General features: G+C 41.1%; 1 protein-coding gene across 1 annotated transcript in view; it reads left to right on the top strand.

The window, feature by feature from the left end:
* Positions 1-534: 534 nt before the first annotated feature.
* The window catches only part of LOC121437281 (E3 ubiquitin-protein ligase RNF128-like), a 105,851-nt gene continuing 79,645 nt past the window's right edge, over positions 535-26,740 (top strand). Inside the window, exon 1 of the mRNA XM_041637146.1 lies at positions 535-940. Within this exon, the coding sequence (XP_041493080.1) occupies positions 535-940 (406 nt within the window). The remainder of the gene's footprint in view (positions 941-26,740) is intronic.

Here is a 26,740-nt window from a genome sequence, read left to right on the forward strand (position 1 = left end):
TCCTTTCTACTAGTGCCAAAGCAATTAAAAGTAGGGATCTGAACTTACTCCTGGCTCAGTCGCTGATAGCATATTTCAGCAGGGCTTGGAAAACCAGGTTTGTGTTTGAAATATTCCAGGAGAGGTGACTTTCAGACTTGTCACGTGGGATTCCCAAGAGTCCAGTTCCTCATTCCAATTCACTCCGTGTTTATTAGCTGGACCGGTAAGAAGAAAAAAGTCACGGCAGGAAGTCATCCAGTCCTCATATATTGATATGCAGAGTAAAGTTGATAGTGTTAGAATTCCGAAGAGTCTGGCTAAAGGTTGTGAGTCTGTGTGTGTCCAGCTGGAGGAGGGACAAGCAGAAGGGAATGTAGATAAAGTGAGCAAGAGCTGATGCCGTCAGAGCTTAGGTTGCTGGAGCTGAGATCAGTTACCTGCCTGCAACTGAAACTTCAAACTTCTGTTTAGAGAGGACATTAGTGGACAATGGTGACTGATAGTTGGAAATATCTGCAGACATCTTAAGTTTTATGATCAAATGAACAAGCAATGGGTTGGAAGATGAAGAACAGGTTTTTCCATTGCCTGGCAATCTTTGCCTTCTTACTTCAAAGTACAGCATCGTTTTCAACGAATGCCTATGTGACTGTGACTTACTTCAACAAGACCAGCAACGATACCATAACAGATACATGTGAGTGTGGTGTCTACGGCTTAACCTCACGAGTGGCGAACGCTATGGGAGTGGTGGGCATCCCTAAGGACGGTAACTATCAAGCTTGCGACCAGAACACTGAATTTACTAACACTGATAAGCCCTGGATAGCACTGATAGAAAGAGGTAATTGCACATTTTCTGAAAAAATTCAAACAGCGAGTAAAAGGAATGCTGATGCAGTTGTGATTTTCAATTCTCCGAAGACCGGCAACCAGACAATACAGATGGCAAATTTTGGTAAGTCCTGATTGAGGCCTGAGAGAATTCATGTTTACATTTGACTTAAAATTGTATTTCCGTCTAGATTTAATGGATGATCTGGCAAAGAAATTAAGTCTTACAATTTTACATTAAGTTTCCTGGCCCAGCACTACTTGCAATTATTTTATTCTTAGTCAATATTCTTAATTTGTCCCAAGGACAGGAAGACCTAGTGAAATGATTCCTACTTTCAGGTTTATATACCTTTATTAGTTTCTTCAGCATGTGTTATGCAACTGCTTTTTAATATGCTGTGCCTTTACCTCTGTCAACATCCAAATAACATTTCAATTTCGGTGTTATTTCAAATTTCTCAGCTGGTTTCACTGTCTCCCGGCAACTGGTTCTGTGTGTTTCCATGAAACTGTAAAACCGATCCATTAGTATTATTAGACAATAGCAGACTGTAAGCTGGTGAAACTGGCAGAAAGGAGTCTCTGACGCTGCTGTACACATGAAGATTTGGGTCTGTCTAAGGGATGAATACATGTAAATGACTCCATAAGAAATGTTTCCCATTAAAAAGTCCACAGAAGAATAATTCTTATCAGAACTAAAGCTTTTCCTTTGGAAAGGTGTTCTAATGAGTTCTTCAGTAAACCATTACATCTACTTTATTTACTGTACAAGGGAAGGTACTTCTGAGAATTCACTTTAAAAGTAAATGGTTTTGGGGGTCTGGAGAGATGGCCCAAGTGGTTAATAGCATTGGTTTCTCTTCCAGAGGACCCGGGTTCAATTCCCAGCACCCATATAACAGCTCACAACTATCTGTAATTCCAGTTCCAGAGGATCTGATACCCTCACACAGACGTACCTGCAGGCAAAACAGCAATGCGCATAAAATGAAAGATTAATTAATTTAAAAAACCTAAAACAGCAGAAAAGTAAATGTTTTTCTAAAGTTGTGAAGAAGTAGACTTCAGAACCCAGTCATTTATTCTGTGACTAGGTATGTGTATTTATTTACCCCAGACTTAGCCAGAAGGCCTGCGAGGGAGGGTTATTTCAGAGAAAGAGCTATAAGCAATTGAATTCAGTCTTTTGGTGTTTATCATAGGCAAGAATTGTCTATAAGAAAATAACACAAGTAGATTTAAGCATATTTCAGAACCATGAAAAGGAAAGATTAATAATAGCACCCAAAACATGGAAGTTTCCTAACACTGTTCAGAAGGCAGGCTGTTCCTCTTCTGACTCTAGGACCATCATCTGGAAGAGTCTTTCAGCAGTACCCAGTTATTAAAACCACTCCAGCACTCTACTCGCTGTCTCTTGTAATCTTCCCTAGGCACCGCTAGGGGTTCCGCTGAGCACATTTCTTTTTCAAGCTAAAACAATCTCATTAGCCTCCGCTGAGTATTTGTCTACTTTTATATGTCCGCCACGCCTTTAATCCCAGCACTCGGGAGGCAGAGGCAGGCGGATCTCTGTGAGTTCGAGACCAGCCTGGTCTACAAGAGCTAGTTCCAGGACAGGCTCCAAAACCACAGAGAAACCCTGTCTCGAAAAACCAAAAAGAAAAAAAAAAAGAAATAGAGTAATGCAGTTTTCTAGTGAAGATTGGAGATTATGCCTAGTCTGGGAAACAAACAAAGACTTCCTTTTTATTCGAGCTTCGAGATCCTGGGTGCTCCGGGTTTCTTTGCCTGTGCACAACCATATTCTACCATTGACGCTCCTGCTGTTTTAAAAATACAAACAGCATCTAGGTAAATATTAGTCTTGTTCTTGAAACTCTCTTCGCAAGTGTACAGTGGAAACTAATATTGTGTGAAATATGAGTGCCCTGCTGCTGAATTTAAAATATTTACCACAGGTCACTCGTAGTAAAACTCTTCAAAAGACATGCAGACCCTCATGCTAATATGTGTCTCTGAACAGACTTTTGAACAGGAAGCACTACTACTTATATGATACTTGCATGAGCAACACTTTTTTTTTTGGTTTTTAGAGACAGGGTTTCTCTGTGGCTTTGGAGCCTGTCCTGGAACTAGCTCTTGTAGCCCAGGCTGGCCTTGAACTCACAGAGATCCGCCTGCCTCTGCTGGGATTAAAGGCGGGCGCCACCACCGCCCAACACGAGCAACACTTTCCTAAAGACCCCTAATCTGTTTGGAGATTAAGCACGCTAAGCCAAGTATCATGATACACCCTGATATCAGAACTGCTCAGGAGACTGAGGCCCGGGAATGAAGAATTTGAGGGCAATATACGAAATAAAATGAGATCCCCACCTCAAAACAGATACAAAATAAAATAAGCGTACTCTAAAAAGTTAGCATAGAAGCCAGATGGCAGTGATTCATGGCTATAATTCCAACACTTGGAAGACAGGGACAGGAGGATCATAAGTTCAGAGCCAGCCTGAACTACACAGTGAGATCCTATATCAAAAATGAGGGTGAGAAGAGTGGAGAAATGAGAGAAGGAAGAAGGGATGAATGATGAGGAAAGAGAAATAGAGAAAGGTAGAAAAGAAAAAAACCAATGAAGTAAGGAAGGCTAGAGAAACATTGCTGGAGCTAGATGCAAGAAGTGCTGCATTTCTGTTATTGCACAGCGGGGACCTAAGAGAGCAAGATGCTGTAAGCTGTATTCAAAGCAAAAGAAGGACATTTTTATGGCTTCATCATAAATAAATAAGTGTTTGAGGGGTTAAAGATTTAGCCATACGTATGTATGAATGTATGTATATATGTATATCTATCAAAACATCATAAATCTCATTAGCATATACAACTTTTATGCTTTTATGTGTCAATTGAAATAACAACCTAAACAAGAAAAGACAGAAAAATCATAACTGCAATAATTAACATTTTTGGCATATAACAATACACCTTTCTTTCAACGAGTATTGTATCTTTAACAGTGAATGATGTCAACTGTGAATGATTAAACCAGTAACTTCGGCTTTGTCCTTGTTGGTATTGTCACTGCTAACTAGGAAGGATTTCTTCCTTCCTAGAAATGGCCCTCATAGAGAAACTACCTGTGATGCCGGTGATACATATAACACAGAGTGTTTATTTCACAACATAAGGAGAAGTGAATTTGTACGTACTGTCTTTTCCTTAGTGTTTTCTTCTATTTGCTTTGCCACAGAGGGGAAAGGAACATTGCACCCTCCCACAAGAGCATATGGGTTGACTTTCTGCCACCTCGAGCTTTGTCAAAACTGGAGACCACCATTTCAGAAAAGCAATCTAGTACCTGCAACTCATGATCCTAACCACTCACTCCTTCCTGTTCCTCCTCCCTTTCCTTCAGCTCCAGTTTCCCACTAGGCCTGACTAGTCCTTTCTCTTGAATGGTATACGGCAGGGTTTGGAGGTAGGCAAATCAATGGAGAAGTGATGTAATTGCATTATAATCGCAGAAATAAAATGTAAGAAGGTCTGTACTTTAAACATGTTGAGTTTATCACTCAGTACAACAAAAGACAAATGTGCACTGTTAGAGACCATGAAGGATCTCTGCAAGACTGCATATGCTTTAGGTGACTTAAGGAAGCAGGACGTTGGCTAACCATCTTACTTGGCTTGAAATTATAGCAATTACCAGGGTGTTGGGCTTTCAGTGCTAAAACCAGGAAGCTCTAGGCCAAAGCAGGACATATTGAGCATATCTGGGTTGATTTTGGATTTGTATGCCGTCAGAAAGTCAGGAAAAGTCATTGGTGTTTTTTTTTCTTTTTTCTATTTATTTAATTATTTATTTATTAAGGATTTCTGCCTCCTCCCCGCAACCGCTTCCCATTTCCCTCCCCCTCCCCCGATCAAGTCCCCCTCCCTCATCAGCTCGAAGAGCAATCAGGGTTCTCTGACCTGTGGGAAGTCCAAGGACCACCCACCTCCATCCAGGTCTAGTAAGGTGAGCATCCAAACTGCCTAGGCTCCCCCAAAGCCAGTACGTGCAGTAGGATCAAAAACCCACTGCGATTGTTCTTGAGTTCTCAGTATTCCTCATTGTCCGCTATGTTCAGCTAGTCCGGATTTATCCCATGCTTTTTCAGACCTAGGCCAGCTGGCCTTGGTGAGTTCCCGATAGAACATCCCCATTGTCTCAGTGTGTGGGTGCACCCCTCGTGGTCCTGAGTTCCTTGTAAGTTCTTTTTTGTTTTTTATATAAATGGCAAAGATCAGCCAGACACTACAACCATCATTTTGGAAAAAGCAATAGCCATTTACACTAGCTAGATAGGGGCTACTTAGTCAGTTTTTATTTTGTGGCTTTGACTTGTTCACATTTAGTCTGTATTCATACATGATCACAATTTATCACTACTGCCTTGATGCATCATGGTCACGGGATGACCTTCTCTGTTGCTGATGCTCTACAAAATAATTTATTGTCAGTAAGAATAAGCAAGGCCAAATTGCTAGTGCCATGCTAAGTTGTGGACAACAGGGGACACTTCTTTCTTCCCCAATGACAATCTACTTTGTGCATGCCCATACAGTTGTGTAACTGTGATCTATCTCCCCAGTAACTTTGCATAGTTCTGGGCTTCCCTGATCCAAAGAGGCTGTCTCCAAGGATGCAATAAACCTCCAGGACTTTTTTGCACTCTTTGCTCATCATAGTTTTGTGATATAGGAACCAAATGTCCTTATTCCTGCACCCTGGCTATTTATGTTCTTCATCTGGCATTTTTTCTATAAGTGATACCTGCAGCTACAGGAGAAAGCAAAATAATACTAATAATAACAATAATAATGATAATATATGAACTCATCCTTGGAAATAAACACCTGATGCAGCCCCCCAAGTCACTGTGTGCTTGACTTGGCATTTTTTTCTGTATTTTAAACACTTTGAGAATGTACTGTATTCACATCCCTTTCATCCCAGAAGGTCCCATAACTCCTCCCGTGTCCCTGCCTCTATTCCTCCTCAACTTCATGATCTCTTCATCAATTATATTTTTTACGTATCTATATACACATGCATATAAAAGCACTATCTGCTGAGTCAATTCAGTGTGCTCATATGTATTCACTTCTAGAGATGACTACCTGGGATTGGATAACTTATCATGGGGCTTGTCCCTGGAAAAGACAGATTCTCCCTTTCCTGGTAGCCATTAATTGTATATAACTCTTCATCTAGGGGTCAAGCCTTGTGAGATTTTCATTATCCGTGTTTGTGCATCAGTTGGTGTAATTATTGTGCAGATCTTGCTTAGGAAATCATGCTGTTTTCATAAGTGCAACTTCTTGCCATCAATGGAACACATATTCATGACATTAGAAATAAGCTTACCTAGCCATAGATTAAGGGACCAAATTTTATTTCAACATTTTTTCAAAATTATAATATATAATATATAATTATATTATAATTATAATATATAATTATAATTAATATTTCTCTCTTGCTTATCCTTTCTCCAGAATCTCCCAAAGAGGGGTACCTCGTTCATTTTCAAATTCTTCGCCTACTTTTTTTCACTAGTTGTTAGTGTGTGAATATATGTGTATGCACATGAATGCATATTGTTACCCAACATGCTTAGTCTGTATAATGCTATGTATATATGTTTTCAGGGCTAACCATCTGATATTGGATAACCAATTTGAGGGCACACCTTTTTTAAAAATTGATTTGCATTTATTTTGTGTATATACTATAATCTAACAGGTATCAAATGTAGTCTTCAGAGTTTTGATTTGCATTTCTCTGATGAGCAGAAATTTAAAGAATTTCCTATATATCTGTTGAATATTTATGTCTTCCTTTTAGAAATATCTCTTCATGTCTATGTCAATTTTGTAAACAATGAATGTTATCTTTAATGAATCATAAATATTTTTTCAAAGATTTATGTTGTGAATTTTATGCTTGTAGAACTTTATGCCAGAAGAGGGTATCAGATCCCAGTAGTGATAGTTATGAGCCACCATGTGGTTACTAGGAATTGAACTTAGGACTTCTGGAAGAGCAACCAGCGCTCTTAACTGCTGAGCCATCTCTCCAGCCTATCTATTGTCCATTTTAACACAGTAATTTATTTTCTTATTGAATTCTTTTCATGAGTATTAGCCCCTGATCCAAGCTATGACTTTCAAGTGTTTTATTTTACTCTTCATCAAAACAAGCATTCATCATGCCTCACCCCCTCCCGTTTTTTGAGACAGTGTCTCACATATTCGAGGCTGCCCTCAAACTCACTATGTAAGCAAGGATGACCTTGAACTTCTGATCATCAAATGTTTGTAGAAGTCAACGGACACTTGTGGGAGCTGGTTCCCTCCTCCCTGCACCATGTAGGTTCCAGGAATTGAACTTGACAGCAGGTGCCTTTACCCACTGAGCCACCTTAGCAGTCCAACAATGCTTTCTAAACACTCCAGAGACAGGCACCAAATTCTATGCCAGATATACAGGAAAAGTCAGAACTCCTGAGTTATTTAAACTTAAATTTTAGGACATGTAAGTACTCACTTGCCGAACAGACAAGTTTTTTTAAGTTAAATAAACTATTTATGGATAAGTTGCCTTAAGAAATGCTTATATTTGAATTGCAGTTTGTGTCAGCAAAGCTAAGAATTTGAGAAGGATAAACTAGTCCTTCTTATCTTTTTGACTGTGTCTAATGAAGTGAATTGCAGGGTGAGATTAACTGCATTTCACAATCCCCAGCACTCACCAATTTTAGAGCAACGAAGTATGTGGAAATGAAGGATTTGATCGGTGTGGAAAATTCCCCCGCTGTATAAAAATGCTTTCTGTGGAAATGAAAGGGGAAATAAAACCATATTATACAGGTGAATTTAGAGGACAATCAACTCCCCAATAAGATCTGAGATTCACTATGTATATAAACAAGAGGGTAATATAAGTGAACTGACTAGTTCTGCCCTACATGGGCATTAGATCTGACTGGCTATATCCATCCTCATGGCGTCATCCTCATTCTCAGGCCACCACAAGAGATTCTAACTGATCTCCCCCATCTCAATCCAAACCTATCCTGCAACCAAAGTCATTTCGTGGGGCCAGGGTTTTGTGTTGCCCACACTGGTTTCAGAACTCTTTGTAGCTGAGGAGGACTTTGAGCTCACAATCCTTCTGCTGGCACTTCTGGAGTGCTGAGATTCCAAGCCTGTGTGCCACTACTCTGATTTGCGCAGTGCTGGGGATTGAACCCAGGAATTTGTGCATGGTGGACAAGCATGCCAGCACCTAAGATCCATTCCTAGCTCTCAAAATAGCTTTTCAGGAGAGGCAAGTCTCAGCTGTCTGCCATCCTGCTGTGAGGGAACCACCTTTTCAAGCCATTACTCATCCAGAAACCACCTGACTACTGCCTGCCATTCTGACTTCATCTCACACTCTGAGTACTAACCACAGTGGGCTCTTTTCGCGTCTCCTTGTCCAGTCAACACTTTCTTGTCTTAGCACTAGAAAGTAACCTTTGACACTCCTTGACCTTCTCTCTTACATCTCAATCAGCATGAAACCCTACTCATTCCACCTCCAATACCCTTCCTTACACCCTTTTTCTTTTCCTACCTCTCCTGATTTTATCCAAGTCCAGGTCAGCATCATCTCTTACCCAAACTACTGCAAGCCTCCTTGTGACTCTCACCCTCCACAGTGTCTGGGAAAGTGGCCTGTAAAAAATATACTTAACCCCATCTTTATTAATATCCAGACTTTCTCTGTGCATGCGATAATGTCGTACACTGCCAAGCTTCTTTCTGGTATTCTTTCTGGTGTGTGTGCTTGTGTGCACGTGTATGTGTGGTTTTTGCGCATGTCTGTTTGTAGGTATACTCTCCTGTGCATGTACATGTGTATGTGTGTATGTGTGGTTTTTGCGCATGTATGTTTGTAGGTATACTCTCCTGTGCGTGCACGTGTATGTGTGGTTTTTGCGCATGTATGTTTGTAGGTATACTCTGTGCGTGCACATGTGGACGCTAGAGGTCGACCTTGGGTTCCTTCTCCTGTTTCTCTCCACCTTGGTTGGTTGTTCTTTTGTTTTTATGTTGTTTGGCTGTGTTTTTTTTTCTGTCTTTCCCTTCTTCCTTCCCCTCCTTACTTTTTGAGACAAGGACTCACTGAACCTGGACCTTGCCTGTTCCAATAGACTGGCTGGCCAGCATTACTCCAGGACCTGCCTGTTTGAACACTCCCATAGTGCCGAGGTTATAGACACAGTCTATGACACATGACTTATTACATGGGTGCCAGGAACCCAATCTCAGGTCCTCACTATTATGCAGCAAGCACTTCCCTCTGTGAGCTGCATGTATTTCACTTACCTTTCCCTCTGTTTGAGTCATTTCTTATTCTTTATACTGTAATGTTAACTCCAAAATGACTATTACAACCAGTCTAGTGCATGTTATTTACTATCATCCCCCAAAATAACAATCCCAAAATCTTCCAAGTTGGGTTTGTTATTTCTGCTCTGGGTATTCTCTGCACCACGGCCAGCCATTACTGCCTTCCTATATGGGTCAGCTACACCATTGATCTCCTCTGAATCCCCTAGGGACTTTTTTTATTCTTCAGATAAAATCTAAATATTCCCACACCTGAAAGGATTTGCATCATTTACCTTACTCCCCCAACCCAGCAATCCAGTCCACATCAACCACTATGACCATTTAACAATCTGTCCAATTTAGGAAGCTTTGCTCCATGAGCTCCTTTTTGCCTGCTTGTCTTTCTGTCTCTGAATCCCAGTTGAAAATATCTCTTCTAAGAGGTTTTCCTTAACCACGCCCACATTATTTCCCAATTACTTTTAAAATCTCTTAAAATGCACAATTAATTGTCACTTGCTGACTGCCTGTCTTTCCACTCAGACTGTGAGTTCTAAGACCATATAAACCACAGATGTCTTTGTATTTTTCTTGGGCTGAGGCTGCAACATCAGCTTCACTCCTTAAAGAACTCAAGTTTAAGTCAGTGGTGCTCAACCTCTGGGTCTCAACCCCTTTGGACATCAAATGACCATTTCACAGGGGTCGCCTAAAACCATAGAAAACCATGTATATACATTATAATTCATAACAGGAGCAAATTACAGTTATGAAGCAGCAACGAAAATAATTTTATTATTGGAGGTCACCACAACATGAGTGAGAAACCATATTAAAGGATCACAGCATTAGGAAGGTAGAGAACCAGTGGTTTAAAAGATTGAAGAGGAATTCCCCTCTGTAGAAGAAAGGATGGGTATAATTAAGTGAAGTTGATTAGATAAATTTAGCAAACTATTGTACTTGAAATCATTGTCACTTTTGCAGATATAAGTTGCAAATGAACTGTTTCTTTGCATGAAAATAGTATCTGATTAGAGTCCTCCTTTGACTACCAACTCTGATTGTTATTCTGTATGTAACTTCTTAGGCTTTCCCCATTTTTTCTACATACTCATGCTCTGTGGCACATGCACACACACACAAGTAAATTAGTGTAATAATTCTTTTAAATAAGATTTTGAAAACTGACTGGAACATGACATGTCGAGGCTAGGAAATAAGTCATCTGTGTAATTCACGAATCTGTGTAAACATACGAAGCTCTTCTATAACCCGGCTTCCCTATAACAAGGTCTTAGTGCCTCTCTCATACTTCCAGGCAGGTCTCAATGCTTCCCACCTCTCCTGGGGGGTCTGGGTACCTAGAAACATAGCTCCATAAACAATTATTTGTTTATAAAGACATAAAGGTATAATGTTTTGTGGACCCTGATTTTCAGACAGATTAAAATGAGTATAATCATTGTGATTTCTTTAAAGTATACATTCTCTTCATTTTAGAATTGAGGAATGGATAATATTTTGTCAGAAAAAATGTGCTTTTTTTGCTGTTGTTGTTGTTGGAGACAGGATCTCACTGTGTAGTCCTAGCTGTCCTGGAACTAGCCCTTGTAGACCAGGCTGGCTTCGAACTCACAGAGATCCACCTGCCTCTGCCTCCCGAGTGCTGGGATTAAAGGCATGCCCTGGCCCTCCTCAAGCAGGATGTGTTTTACTTTTATTCCTTAACGTGGTCTTTGCTTAACTTTTGGCATCTTCTGCCTAAATTAATGTTTCATGTATATCATTGCTGTCTGTTAGCCCTTCAGTTTTTTCATAATTACTGATAGTTAGGAAAGTGTGTGTATATATGTATATGTGTGCAAATACATAGAGTAAGTGGATAAAGAAGACAGTACTAAATAGTCTAGTGCTGCTCAGGTGTTCCTGCACTTTTTCAGCAACCCTTGCTTCCTCTATCCTCACACCTACTCCCCCATCCTTTATGATGCAAATATTCCTATCCTAGGCAGCAAGAAATCTGACTGACTGTGCTACATTAATCTGTATCAATATTTGCAAGCCCTCTGACTTACCCATTCAGGGAACTGTTAATGTATTCATGGATTATGTTGATAAGGCAACCTGAGTTTTATTAATTAATCTTAAATTAGCATATACAGTCTTACATTTCACAGTGAAAATAGATTTTTCTCTCATGCAGTGCATCCTGACTGCAGTTTCCCCTCTCTCCACTTCCCCCAGGTCCCCCTGCTACCCTTTTCCAGGATCCACTCTCCCTCTGTCTCCTATCAAAAAAGAGCAGGCCTCCAAGAAACCACAACCAAACACAACAAAACAAGATACATTAAGACAAGGCAAAAGCCTCATACCAAAGCTGGACAAGGCAACCTAATTAGGAGGAAAAGAGTCCAAAGAGCAGGCAAAAGAGTCAGACACACACCTGCTTCCACTGTTAGGAGTCCCGCAAAAACACCATGCTACCAGCCATAAGATCTATACAGAGGAGCTGGTGTAGATCCATGCAGGCCCTGTGCTTGCTGTTTCAGTCTCTGTGAGCCCTTGTGAACCCTGCTTAGTTGATTTGGTGAGCTGTGTTCTCTTGCAGGGGCATTTTCAGTTTTTCACTGGTTCTTCTTTTCCATGTGCTTCTCCAGCCTGCCCCACCTTGTATCATTTCATCCTCCAAAGCTTCTTTCCACTTTTATATTTCATGTGCCCTATTGCTCTCCTCATTTCTGTAATACCCCCAATCTTAGTCTCTGCCTTAGTTAGGGTTTCTATTGCTTTGAAGAGACTCCATGACCATGGCAACTCTTATAAAGGAAAATATTTAATTGGGGCGACTTACAGTTTCAGAGAGAGGTGTGTACCACATTGGCCTTAGCTTGAGTTTATGAGATCTCAAATCCCATCCACATAGTGACACACTTCCTGTAATAAAACCAAAAGTACTCCAACAAAGTCACACCCTATGAGCCTATGGGGGCCATTTTCATTCAAACTACTACATTCTACTCCTGGGTCCCATAAGCTTGTAATAATATCATAATGCAAAGTGCATTTATAGACTTCAAAAGTCCCTTCAAAATAGTCTGAAAAAGTCCAAAGTCTCTTCTGAGACTCATAGCAATTTCTTAACTGTAATCAATAAAAGTCAGATCACATACTTCCAACATATAATTGCATAAGATATAGATTACTATTCTAAATTGAAGGAAAGGTAGCATAGTGAGGAAATACTGGACTATAACAAGACTGAAAACCAGATGGGCAAATTTCAAACTCTGTATTTCCATGTCTGATATCAAAGTGCTCTTAAGATCTCCAACTCCTTTTAGCTTTGTTGACGGCAACACACTTCTTTTTCTTGGGCTGGTTTCACTTTCTGTTACCAGCTTTCCTTGGCAAAGTATTCCACAGCTCTGAAATCTGCAAAATCTTGGTGTCTCCAAGGCAATCTGACTTCACCTTCTGAGCTTCACACAATGGCATCTGGGCTTCCACACAGGGACACCCCTGCCAAACATCTGTTCTCAGTGGCTTTCTTTAGTCCTGGGGGGGGGGTTCCATAACCCCTTTCTTCTATCCTTAACTCTAAAGCCAGAACCACATGACCAAAACTGCCAAGTTCTACAGCTTGCTGGGGCTAGAACATGCCCCCCAATGTTCAAGCATGTCTTCATCAGCTTTCTGTTTTTGATGATTTCCTTCTCTGCCTAAGCTTGGTTGTCCTGGGACTTGTTTTATATACCAGGCTGGCCTTCAACTCAGAGATCTACTTTCCTCTGTCTTCTGAGTGCTGGGATTAAAAGTGTGTACCACCACACCTGGACCGAAGCTGTTCTTTAATCCCTTTTCACCAATTGGAAGCCTAGCTGAGTGGAGTCTTGCTCTAAGGTCACCACTTCCTTTATTCCATTTAATATCTTTAATCTGTTTATCTCCTTGAACACAGGATTTAGCTCCATTCCACTTCCTGGGACCCTCAAATTGTACGTTTTAGATTTTTCCTTGCGCGACGTGTTCCTTTTCATTATAGATATTCATAAGAATGAACACTAATCGTCACACAACAGAGTCTATACTAGGCTGTTTTGAGATTTCCTCTGCCAACAAAACCAAGCTAAAACTCTTCAATTTAGCCTCAGGCAAACTTTTCGGACAAGGGCAGAAAGCAGTCACATTCTTTTCCAAAACATCACAGAAACAGTCTCTATGCCACATACTAAAATTCTTCTCCTCTGAAACCTCTTGAGCCAGGCCCCCACAATTCAAATCACCCTTGGCAGCACTGTCTCCCATCTTCCTACAGGTATGGCCCATTAAGCCTGACTTAAAGCATTCCACAGCTTTCCTAATTTAAAATCCTCAAATCTACATTCCTCCAAACAAAAAACTCAGTCAAGCCTATCACAGAAATACCCCAGTCCCTGGTACGAACGTCTGTCTTAGTTAGGGTTTTATTGCTGTATAGAAACACCATGACCACTGCAATTCTTCTAAAGGAAAATATTTATTTGGGGCTGCCTTAGAGTTTCCGAGGTTTAGTCCAGTATCGTCATGGCAGGAAGCACAGACATACAGGCAGACATAGTGCTGAAAGGGGGACTGAGAGGTCTCCATCTGGATCCACAGGCAGCAGAAGGAGACTGTCACACTTCCTCCAACAAGGCCATACTTACTCTGTGTCCACGCTTCCTAATGGCACCATTCCCTAAGAGCCTGTGGGGACCAATTACATTCAAACTACCGCAGTCCCCTTCCCTGTTTCAAGCCTATACCTACACCAACTCCCACTCAAGTGCATACATATAAATGTGTAAAGCTAAGATCTGTAAATGAGGAGAGAGTATGAGATTTTTATCTGAGTCTTGGGTTAATTTAATAGTTGGCAGATCTCTTCATTTTCCTATAAGGAGGCCTTTTAATTGTGGCACCGCGAAGCGATGCACCTTAAAAGGGAACAAATGTAACAGGTAAGAACATCAGGACTTTGGAAATAACTGTGGAAGAGTGCACTGGGGAAACTGTATTTCGGAGCATGTTGATGAAAAGGTAGCTCACCCATTCTCGTGTTCTGCTTTCCGTACATAAATGGTGAATAATGAGGTGATGTCAACTATTCTTTAGACTTATATCATCTGTTAATCTAAATATCTAATATTGAATCTTCTTAATGTGATCTATGTAATGACTTCACAATGCAATTATAAATGTCATGCCCAAATAACTACTATGTTGCCATCTTGGCGAGGAAAACAAGACATGGGGGAAATGAAACCATGCTTTAAAATTCACATTCTGTCCATTCTAATTTTTTTCCATTTCTCATTATTGGCACTCATAATAACTGAAGATCTTACGTTCTGAAAGAACTCTATCATTGAGCTGTCTCTCCATTCCTCAGATAGATTTTTTTTAAGGTGCCCAATGACAGAGCGCTTGCCTGACCCTTTTACAAGGCCCCAAGATACAATCCCCAGGACCACAAACAATGAGAAAAGAAAAACACCTGTGTTCTTCCCCTTTGTGAGGACAATTGTTTATACTGAGTACTCTGTTAGCTGTGTGCCAAGTATTCTAAGTGTGACAATCTCAAAAACAATTTGAAGTCCTAGTATCAGCATGTCCATTTTATACAGAACTGAGATACAGACAAGCTGATAGACTTCTCCCATGGAAAAGGAGCTGGTAGATTTGAAACCTGATATCCTGACTCCACACCCCATACTTTCAATTATTGTACATCATATCCCATGCAAAGCACTAAAAATTAAACATTATGGTGTTCAAAGGGGGAAATGTGGTAAGAGAAAATATTTATATAAACTGCTAGAAAGCAGATCATTGAATGTTAATATTATTAAAGGTAAGAGATTGTGAATTGAGAGTATCGCAAGGGTTATAAATATGAGAGTTCAGGTTATAAATCATGGCAACATGAGGTGGTGAGATAGCTCAGCTACACAAGGCTGATAACATGAGTTGATTCCCAGATACCAAGAAGGAAGGAAAGAATCAAGTCGGCAAAGTGGTTATCATGAGTACTGTTTCATGTGTATCCACACCCACATATATATGTGCGTATCATACATGAACACACATTATAATAATAATAATAAACATGACAATGATTAACTCAAAGATCAGCACTGGGGATTTGAAAATGAGAGAGTTTTAGTAGACAATGAGAAATCTCAGAGGTTGCCTGGAGAGAGCAATGATAATGTAGAGTGTTTGCATGGCAATGAGCTAAAGAAGATAGAATGCAGACAAAATCCCTGAAATGGAGCCAGTGGAGGCTATGGTGCTGGCTTTACGTAGACTCAGGACTCATTGTGATCCCAATGGCAACATCCTTATAAATGTAAAATTGGAGACATGGAGTGGTATCTGGGAATCAACATCAAAATGTAGATTAACATAAATGGGTTAGTTTAAATTACAAGAGTTAGTTTAAATTGTAAGAGTTAGTTTAAATGATAAGTCTAAGCTATAGAGATTTCATAATTAGTAATAAGCTTCCATATCATTTTTGTGAGCTGGCAGCCCTCCCCCAAATAATCCATTTACACATGGTGTCCAATGTAGGGCTTGAACCCACAACCCTGGGATTAAGAGTCTCATACTCTACCAACTGAGTTGGGTGCCATTTGTAACTAGCTTTTTTGAACCACCAGCCCCAAAATCATGACACAGAGACTTATTAATTATGAAAACGTGACCTTAGCTTAGGCTTCTTTCTAACTATCTCTTACAGCTTAAATTAACCCATTTCTATTCATCTGTGTGCTGTTGCATGCTTCATGACTGTTATGGGTTTTGGTCTCTTTAAGAGGCAATCCACGCCCACTCCCAGCGATCCCTGACCTCTCATTGCCATCTTAGATTCTTCTCTGTCCTCTCCTGTTCCCCCCTTCTCCTCTCTCTCTCTCTCTCTCTCTCTCTCTCTCTCTCTCTCTCTCTCTCTTTGTCCTCCTTCTCCCTCTCCCCTCCATGACCCCCTGAATAAATATTAAATCTTACTCTACATGTTGTGTCTATCCATGTCTCTGTCTCCTGCCCGCCTGCCTGCCATGTGTCTGCCTGCCTCTGGGGAACTTGCAACAGCTCCCGAGCCCGGCAGCTGTCTCTGCCTGGGACTAGCTGCTAGCTGTTCTGCGAGCCTCCGAGGCTCGCGGCTGCTCTGTGGGGGATCTTGCAGCATTTTTAAAAAAAAAATCATAAAAATGACTTTTTACCTCTCCTCCCGCATGTCCTGCTTCCTCTGGGCCAGCTGGCAACTCCTTTCTTCTTCCCCAAAACCTTTCTGTCCCCAGAAGTCCTACCTAACCTCTTCCTGCCTAGCTATTGACCATTCAGCTCTTTAATAAACCAATCAGAAAGTGCTTCGGCAGAGACCCATCTTCACAGTGTACAAAAAGATTATTCCCAACAGCCACTTGCTGTCAACCTGAGTTTGGTCCTTTGGACCTACATGAAGTAAAGAACTGACCCCCACAGTTCGGCCTCTGAACTCCATGGGACCATAGTGAACCACACATGTACGACACACACACACACACACACACACACACACACACACACACACACACACCTAATGTTTAAAAAGATGAGAGACAGCAGGCACACTTGAAGATCCTGAGAAATACAAGAGCTGAATATCTCAAAGATTAGTAGAAGGTAATTCAGACGGTTTGTGCCTACACCTGAATGCAGCTGGCAGACTGCATGTCACAAGCATGCAAGAGAAGCATGTTGATGGCACAGAACAAGGACAGAAGTGGCTATGGATGGGGCACAGTGGAAAGCAGCAGGTGATGTGGAATGGCCTGCCTATGAAAGGAACCCAGGAGTGGTTTGCAATGGAGCGGTAAAAGCGGCAACCCAGGTGCCAGTCAGTCCTTAAGCTGGCTGCTACCTGGAGATCTGGAGGAAGTGGCATAGCAATAGGAAAGCATTATAAAGACTGAGCTGAAGACAGAGCTCTCTAGAACCATTTTAATAAATCATACATTCTGAGAAATAATATTTGTTGTTACTAGTGGTAATTACCCATCTTTTCATGGAGAAGATGGCGAGTTTTAGGGAAAGGAGAAACGTAGTTACGACCTTCAGATGTCAAAACTGCTGGCATTAAATGCCTGCATTCCGTTATTGTGTTCAATCCAGTCTACATTTACTTGTGCGTATTTTTAGCTTTTAAATGGAAATGTAAATTGAGTTCCTTCCCTTAAAGCAGTAGGTTCAGCTGAGGGGGAGTGTAGAATCAAGGAGGATGTTTGACATCATTTTAACTCTAAAAATGTCAACACGGGTCAATTAAGTATTTTTTTTCAGAAATGGCCTTTCAGCTGGTGTGAAATAGCCAGTATATAATGCTCAGTAACTTATGGACAGAAACATCTGCTGCAGCTGGAGGCCACAGTGGTGAACTTACACAGACAGGCAAATAGTCTTAGAAAAGTAATCTCATCTGAAAAGCTAGGAATATGGGGGGAAAAAGGGCCACATTTACTAAGATGCTACCTAAGAAGTCTTTGTCTTTTTTATACATTGTTTCTAAAATTACATTACCCCATAGCAAGTTTCCTTATGGCATTTTCATATATACTTAGTTGTGGTCCCTTGCCTCTCCCAACTGTCGCTGCCCCCTATCTGCACTGGAACCCTCCCAACCCCGCACTCTTTCCTGCACAGGTATTCAAGTAGGGCTGTGCAGAGGTCAAAAAACTAGAAAGGCACTCCTGGGAGGACAAAAATAGGAAGGGCAACAGGACACATGTGACATGGAAGGACTTTTGAAAAGTGGCCCTAGACGAGAGACTGGCAAATGGTATTTTGGCTGAAGGAAGCCCTACAGTTTGACCATTTAATTCTTGTTCTCTGGGAGTGCAATGTAGAAAAACCCTAAAGAGAAATTCTAGGCTCTTCCCTGGTGCTATTACCACAGATACCTATCTCTCCTGAGAGGCAGGCAGGTGAAGAGAAGCCCTAGGGTAGAGGCCCTGGGGAGGCTTGTTCTTGTTTACTTATCAACAGACTGGGGAAAGTTCCCTAGCTCCACAGCAGGCTGCTTGGAGGAAATCTCACAGGGAGAGCAAGTGCAGGCTAGCAAGAGAGTTTTTAACATGGCTTTAAAAAAAGAAGAAGAAGAAAAATACATGATTTTTTAAAAACTAAAATACTGTGCTGAGTGTAATAATATACAGGCCTGTAATTCTACCCCCAGGAGGATGTGGAGTTCACGGACACCTTTGGCTACGCAGCTTTGGCTATATGAGAACCTGTTTGAAATAAACAGGGATTGCAGAGCTGGCTCGGTGGCTACGAGCACTGGCTGCTGTTCCTGAGGAGTCTGGTTCAATTCCTAGCACACAGAGTTCACAACTGTCTGGAATTCCAGTTCCAGAGAATCCAACACACTCACACTACAGAAAAAAAAATAAAAATAAAATCATTTTAAAATAATAACAAAATAAAAGCCCATAATTTCAAACAAACCAGCATTAGTAAATAAACAAAGCTGAAAAGCAGTGGATTACGTATTTAATCAACACTATTGGCGAGAGCTAACTCTGTTAGATGCTGATGTCCTGAGTTTTTTATTGCACAATGCTCTCTCTGAGCCCTCCAGTCCTCAGCATGTTTTCTACTAGACAGAGGACATAGCAGTGACTGGGGTTTTGTAGGTTTGTAGAGGCACAGATTTAGATTTGAATCTCAAACCTGCTCTGGTCTGTTGTCGTTTAATTTTTGTTGTTGTTGTTGTTATTCAGGCTGTGTGATCTCGGACAAGTTACTTAACTTTGCTGAATTTCTGTCAACCACTGAGTCATCTTTCCAGCCCAGTTTTTATGTATTCTCCTATGCGTATTATTCTTGCGTTGCTAATTATCATAGTCTACTCGGCTAAACTTGAAAGGATAGAAGTCTCTCAGCCTAGCTGGGCAATCCCTTCTGTGAGAGCCCTGTCTAGGGCTTATTTCTTTCCTGCGTCTGTTCTCTCCAAGGCACGTCACTTGTGTTCTTCCAAGACTGCCTCTTCCCTGCATAGCGCAAGTTTTTCCAAAGTTATTTTCCAACTATTCTGCCTCTAACTTCCAAACATTTTGCTCCCCTGAACAAAGTAGAGCAGCTTGAAGTTGTTTTCTATTTCTTTCTATTTACTTTAGCATCCCGTCAGTGTCTGATCAATAGAATTGACGTGACTCTTTTCTAGTCAATAGTAGAATTGGAATTTCAATGTGTAGACCATTCTGTTTTCTATTCATAGACTAGAAGCCAGGCCTTTAGTTTTTGTATGTGATGGTGGAGAACAAACACAGAGCCTTGCAATACTGGGCAAGTGTTCACTGCTGGCACAGTCACAGCCTATGAGTGCTTTCACTCTCCATGTATTGGAGAAGGATTTCGGGGTCAGTCGGTTAAATAAAGATTGGCCAGGCGAGGTGGATATGAATCTGTTCAACAAGATTTCCCTCTCTACTAAAAAAGCTATTTAAATTTCACGTATTTTTAGACACATTTAAAAAATATTTTATTATGTGTATGGATGTTTGGGCTACATGTACATCAACACCATGTGCATGCAGTACCTGTCTTGGCCAGAAGAGGGTAGCAGTTCTTCTGGAACTGGAGTTGAGAAAGTTGAAAACCAACAAATGGGTGCTGGAAATTGAACCCTGGATCTCTGGAAGAGTAACCAGTGCTCTTAACTGCTGAGCCATCTCTCCAACACCATATGGCACACATCCTTAAAGTAGCATCCTTTCGGATCCTAAAAGCTATAGGTTTGGGACTGGAGACATGGTTAATTGGCTAAGATCACAGGCTGCTCTCGCAGCTTACTGTAATTTGGTTCCCAGCACATCTCTGGGAAACTAACAACCACCTGAAACTCCAGTTCCGGGGGATCCAGCGCCCTCTTCCGGCCTCCACAGCTACTGGTACTCACAAGTACCACCCACTTCCCACAAACACACAGAGACACATATTAAATTAATATGTAAAAGCTATAGAACTTTGTGTTTCTATTTAAAAGGCGCATACTTCTAGAAAAAAATACCTTCACAAACTTGGCTAACATCATAACAGGGATTGATTCACTAAAAGAAACCTGATCATTTATCTCAGTCAATATAGCTCTTATGCCACCAACAGACTGAAAAGAATCTCACTGATCCCTGAATACAAACAAGCGAGTAAATAAGACTATGAAAATGGGTAAATGGAGAACAGGCGCTATTCATTGATAAGGGTACTTACACAGCATTGGAAGGCTCTGGCTTCTGTCCATAGCACCACAAAGAATAAATGAGGCAGATAGTGAAGTTATCTCATTCCCAACAACAACAACAAAAACCCTAAATATTGCCCCCTTTATGATTCTATCTATAGCTATGTGAGTGCAATAAAAACCCACATATTTTGGCTCCTCAGCTTAACGATGCTCTACTCGCTCCTAACAGTGTTCCTTTTTATCTCTGGCTGCTCCCCCTGCAACTATTTGGTGCCTCATCTTTAGCTGGCAGTCAGGGACATGACTTCTTTATTAGGCTGCTTCTATATAAAGCTCTGGCAAGAGGAACTGCCTAGATCGCCACCAGTGATCCACATAGCTGCATAGAGGGCTGCACCCACACAGGGTCACAGAGTGAGGGAAGCAGATTGCAGTGCAGATCCCGTTTCACTGCGCTTATTATGGAGTTAACGCTACTCTTCCGCAAGCAGCTATTGTCAGGGTAGTGATCCGCACCACCCTATGGGAAATTGGGTAGCGCATTCAAAACTTCATTCATCCTTGTTAGTATTCAAGTTTAAAGCGGAAGATTAGCACATAGACAAACAATAAGTAGTGAGGAGATTATTAAGAACCTTCAGAGAATAAGAGTTTTTCTCAGCAGTAGATAAAAGTGACTGTTTCCTGAAAACCATCTTTGTCTCTTCATCAGAGTAGGTCCAGCAGCGGGTCTCCCTGGATTTATTTTAGCGGCAAGTCATTTGGGTTCTTGTATTGATTAAAAATAGTAAAGCTGCATTTGCGTTCTGTTAAACATTTAAGGAGGATGGAGAGATGGCTCAGCAGTTAAGAACATTTGCTGTTCTTCCAAAGGACCCAAGTTTCCCAGCACCCACATCCAGCAGTTCACAGCAGCCTGCAATTCCAGGTGAAGAGGGTACAAGGCACAGTCACAACCCTACCCAGGCACACATGCGCGAATAAAATACAAAAATAGGTCTTTTAAAAAGAGCTTAAGAAGGCCTATGTGGCAGCATATGCCGAACTACAGAGAGATAGGCATGTTGATAGACAGATAGATATTCACAGACACATTCAGTGAGATCATCAAAGCTAATAAAATATAGAAATCCGAAAAGGCTATGTAAATCATTTGAATTATGTATGTAGTTTGTTTTCTGAACATGAATGCCTTCTGAAATGCCAGGAAAATATGCTTCCTGTTTAGTACTTGGATAATATAAGTTTTCTTTCATCGTGGAGCAAATACTAGCCTAGTGAAATGTTAATATATTTGAAAATCCCTAGCATAGAGTTCTTGAACTAACTCAGTTTTCATAAGATTTGACTATATTTGAAAATAATTTTCAATGGAAACGGTTGCATTTTCCTCATTCGTGTATGCTCGGACATTGGAGAAAGTTAAATTTACAAGAACATCTCTCTCGTTCACTTGTAGCAATACTTATTAGTGCGACAGCCCATGAATATGACTCTGGAGATGAAAGAGAGCCACAACCCATTAGTCTTTATTATGAATCCTCAAAAAATAGCAAAGTGCAAATATTGATTTAAAAATACTCCTCTTGTAAGTGATGATAGCTCATAAATTTGCTACTTTAGCCGAACTATGCTTTCATCTAGAATTACTTTTTATTTTCGATACTAGGATTGAACCCAGGGCCTTGCCCTTTCTAGGCAAGTGTTTTACCACTGAACTACATGCCCTGACATGTAATTAGATTTTAAAACACGAAGTCAGGCTGGGGAGGTGGTGCAATGTGTCAGGCACAGAGGGCAGGCATGAGAAAAAGATCCCGGGACCCACAGGACCACATGCTCCCTTGGAAGACACTGAATGTCTAAACTGTAATGGATACAACACTGTTCAGAAGCCAGGATCATCCTGTTCAGCCACAGGAAAGCTGAGTTGGTGCTGTGGCTGGCCCATTAACTCCGTGAACAAGAGCATGGGAAGTGGGGGCAGTACATCCTTGGGGCAAGTTGGCTAGCCAAACTCCCCAAAACAGTGAACTTTGGCATCAGTGAGATGCCCTGTTTCAATATGGAAGGTACAGCTTGATTAGGAAGACATTATCAACCGTTTCAGTGTCTAACGAGCACACACAATGCACTCCTGCTCATGTGACCAGACATACATACACCACATGACATATATATCAGAACCCAACACCAACAGAGAAAACACAAAGTAATAGTGACCTCATTATGTTTTCTTTTATATCCATTTGAGTCATTTTCTTCCTTAATTTGTGTGTGTGTGTGTGTGTGTGTGGAAACATTTGTATTTCCATGAGTAAGGAGCTTAGAGAACTTTTGAAAAATTGTCCTTACCAGGTTAAGTATCCCAGGTTACTTTTTCATGACTATTCCAAACAGCTGAGATCATCAATTTCCATAGAGGAACAACTGACTTGGATCAAAGTTTTCAGAACTTCTGGCTCATGGCAGTTTGACTCTGTCGTCTCTGGGCCTGGGGCAGGGTACCACAACACAGCAGTAAGTGTTGGAGCAAAGTTGCTCACATCATAACCAGATGTACAAGGAAGGAGGAGGAGTGAAATGGACGCAAAGGTGTCCTAGTGAGCCCCTCCTTTTAAAGATTTTTCTGCTTTGCAATTGTGCCAAGCTGGGGAGCAAGACCTGTATAACACATGCTCCCTTGGAAGACACTGAATGTCTAAACTGCAATGGATACAACACTGTTTAGAAGCCAGGATCATTGGAATCGGTGCCTTTTGACCAAACAAAATGGCAAGGCCAAAAAAAAAAAATCACACTTCCAAGTTTATTTTCATATGCATTAAATTAACTTCAGTATGGTTATTTCTCCCATCCTTGTATCAATCTGATCCTAGTATTGGCATAGTGCTAACATTAATTGCCAAAGGAAAGAAGCGAAAATCAACAGGAACCAAAAAGCAAGTTTCTGTAGACCTAAGTACTGAATTGACATCTGTTCTTATTCATTGTAAAAATGGCATAAGCAACGGAGAATTGATGTCCTAGGAAATGCAGGGACCTATGGGCTGATTGAGGAAATTGAGTTAAGAGCATACAGAAAATTTGTCAGCGTGCTGAAATGAAAAGCTTTGACTCTCAGGGATATGAAAAGCTGGTCGGAGTGCCTTTAGGGAGAAGTTTCTAAAGAGAATGCCCCGCTGTGTTCTCAACACTTGTAAGTATCCAGTGCCGCAGCTACTCTGGAGTAGAGAAATAGTAGCTTCCATAAGTTGACTCTGGCTTTGTGATTTGCTCTTCAGAAACTCTAAGCAGGAATGCATGGTAAACGGAAAGACAATGTGTGAGCTCTACACAACCCCATTGTATCGAGAAGAAAGGCTCTGGGAAGACACTTACAGGATAGTTGCTGCCTTGTTGTCAGGGATTCTATGTGATGCTTCAATCTGTGACAAATATGTGAATGATTTCTGAGTCCATTACCTGGGGCTCATATATAACCTAGAGAGAAGAGAGTTCACTCCCCAAAATTGTCCTGAAACATCCATATGTCATGTGCAGTATGACACACACACATGCAAACACACACAAACACACACATGTGATTAAATACAACTTGAAAATGCCCACTTATTTTGTAGTAGTATGTGATTATTTATAGAAGTAGGCCTGGGTCTGAAAAAGCATGGGATAAAACCGGACTCGCTGAACATAGCGGACAATGAGGACTACCGAGAACTCAAGAACAATGGCAATGGGTTTTTGATCCTACTGCACATACTGGCTTTGTGGGAGCCTAGGCAGTTTGGATGCTCACCTTACTAGACCTGGATGGAGGTGGGTGGTCCTTGGACTTCCCACAGAGCAGTGAACCCTGATTGCTCTTTGGGCTGATGAGGGAGGGGGACTTGATTGGGGGGGAGGGGGAGGGAAATGGGAGGTGGTGGCGGGGAGGAGGCAGAAATCTTTAATAAATAAATAAAACAAAATAAAAACAAAGACAAAAAAAAGAAGTAGGCCTTGGAGTCCTCCCATCTGGGGAGGAGGGTGTGGCAGTGGAGATAGATCTTATTTAAGTTTATTCTACAGTGCTCCTTATAGCTTCAGAAGAGGGAAATTCTCTTTATCAATAGCTTAAGGCACTCAGATGGTATCTTTTTAATTACACAGCATTTTTATTAATTCTTTGAGAATCCCATACAACAGATTTTGATCACGATCACTGCTTACTCATCCCCACGACCCCCCACCCCATGCACTCTGTCTTCCCTGCTCCTTCCATTTCGCTTTTTTTTTAAAAGAAGCCTTTATCTCACAGGAAATGTCCTAGTCCTCTAACTCTTAAAAATCTCTTCACTGTCTCTTCCGGGATCTTCTCGCCTCAGGTGAAGGGTTGTGTTTTAAATGTCTTCAATTTCTTTTTTGAAACTAGTTAGGGAAACCAGATTTACTCACACCACGAGGATATGTGAGTTCAGGCTAGGGGTTATTTGTCGCAAGTTGCAGCTCCAGAGGCATTCCCTTTCTCAAGGCACTGTACAACGGGATGACACAGCAGATTTTTTAGACTTTGTTTTGTTCTGATCTTAGAAAGAGAGGCCCGGCAGTGAGCATGCTGAACATTTTTTGGCCAGTGCGAACACTTTCATCATTACCTCAAGCGTATTTCAGTGGGAACTTACCACACTGGCATCTGAAGTGAAATTCCCACTGTCTTCTGACACCATATGGCAACTCCCTCAAGTAAAAGAACACCAAGAAGAAAAACAAAAAAGAAGAAAAAAGGAAAAGGAACATCAAGATCCTCAATTAGGCAAGGTCAGCCAAACTGATTTTAATACAACAAAAATCAATCTAATTGATTGTTTTAAAGCCAATCATTTAAAGATGTGAATTATTTCCCAGAGAGTGAATAGAATCTCTTACGGCTACATGCCCATGGGATTAAGGTGCCATATGAAACTAAGTGTGCTAAATGAGCCCTTTATTTTGTATGTGGCCAGGCCTCTGGCAGTGTTTAGATCTCTGGCTAGCTGCAGTCACTCCTAGGACTTTAGAGTTATGTCTCACAGGCTTGAGGACAAGGCCCGTGTAGGATAGAAGATGAAATGATAGTTAACAGCCATTTCAATGCCAATTCCAAGTATCTCTTTGGTTGTTTATTTTTTCGCATCATCTATAATCACTGCTTCCTATATACTAGTACTTACGATTGAAATTTGATCCGATTCTTTTTTTCTTAGTGTGCTGCATGCATCGTGCGGGCGTGTGCGTGCCTGTGTGTGTGTGTGTGTCTGTGTGTGTGTGTCTGTGTGTGTGTGCGTGCAGGCAGGCGTGCACTCTTACATACTCATGCTTGAGTCACAGCACACGGAGTGCAGGTCAGAGGACAACTTTCTGGCCTTGCTTGCCTCCTTCCACGGTATGAGTCAGTCCTAGGGATCAAACTCAGGTCATCAGACTTGGTGGCAACCGCCTTTATCTGCGAAGCCATCTCCCAGGCCCCTTGCTCACTTTTTTTAGGAATAAATAAACAGTGGTTCTAAGGAAACTACACCTTGATTTACGTAGAAAATAAAATTAAATTCACAAAACAAAAAGCTGATTTAGAAACGGAGGAAAAACCTGGGAAGGTAAGGTTGTTTATAATTTAAGAGTACCATTCTCCTAAGAGAAAACTTATCAGAACTTTGATGAACAATCACTCCTTTAAACATGAATACGTTCTAGTCTTAAACAACCCTTGATACGTTCCAGGGAATCAGAAAGTTTCTTAAGGTAAGAAACAGCTTTGCTTGCATTTCCTCCATGTTGTTCTGCCTCCATTTCGAAGCTTACTTATTTTCCTTCCACAGCCTTCCCGATCTTGCCCTTCCTCCCTGTTCTGTTCGAATAGCCCTTTTCTGCCCTTAACATCATACATATTTATCTTCTACAAAGTAAGACATAGTAGTTGAGCAAAGCAACCTAGTGTTCCCTGTTAACCAGTTCTTTCAGTGTTATGTAAATGAGCCTGGTGCTTGACTATTTCCAAATACCTAGGCCATATCTAGGCTTTCCTCCAAAAATCCTTCCTATTCTTGAAACAATTATTCCCACTTGCAAGTGCTGGGCCTGTGCTTTTCAGTCATATCGAATAAAGTTTATGTTTTAAAATGTGGATTTAATGGTGGAGGATGTAGCTCAGGGGTGGAGGATTTGCCTAGCACACAGGCACTGGGTCTGAGCGCAAGCACCACATAACACACAGTGGGAAATCTATAG

Source organism: Microtus oregoni, unplaced genomic scaffold (assembly GCF_018167655.1).
Source record: "Microtus oregoni isolate MIOR12 unplaced genomic scaffold, Mior012 000050F_ref0000143, whole genome shotgun sequence".
NCBI lineage: Eukaryota > Metazoa > Chordata > Mammalia > Rodentia > Cricetidae > Microtus > Microtus oregoni.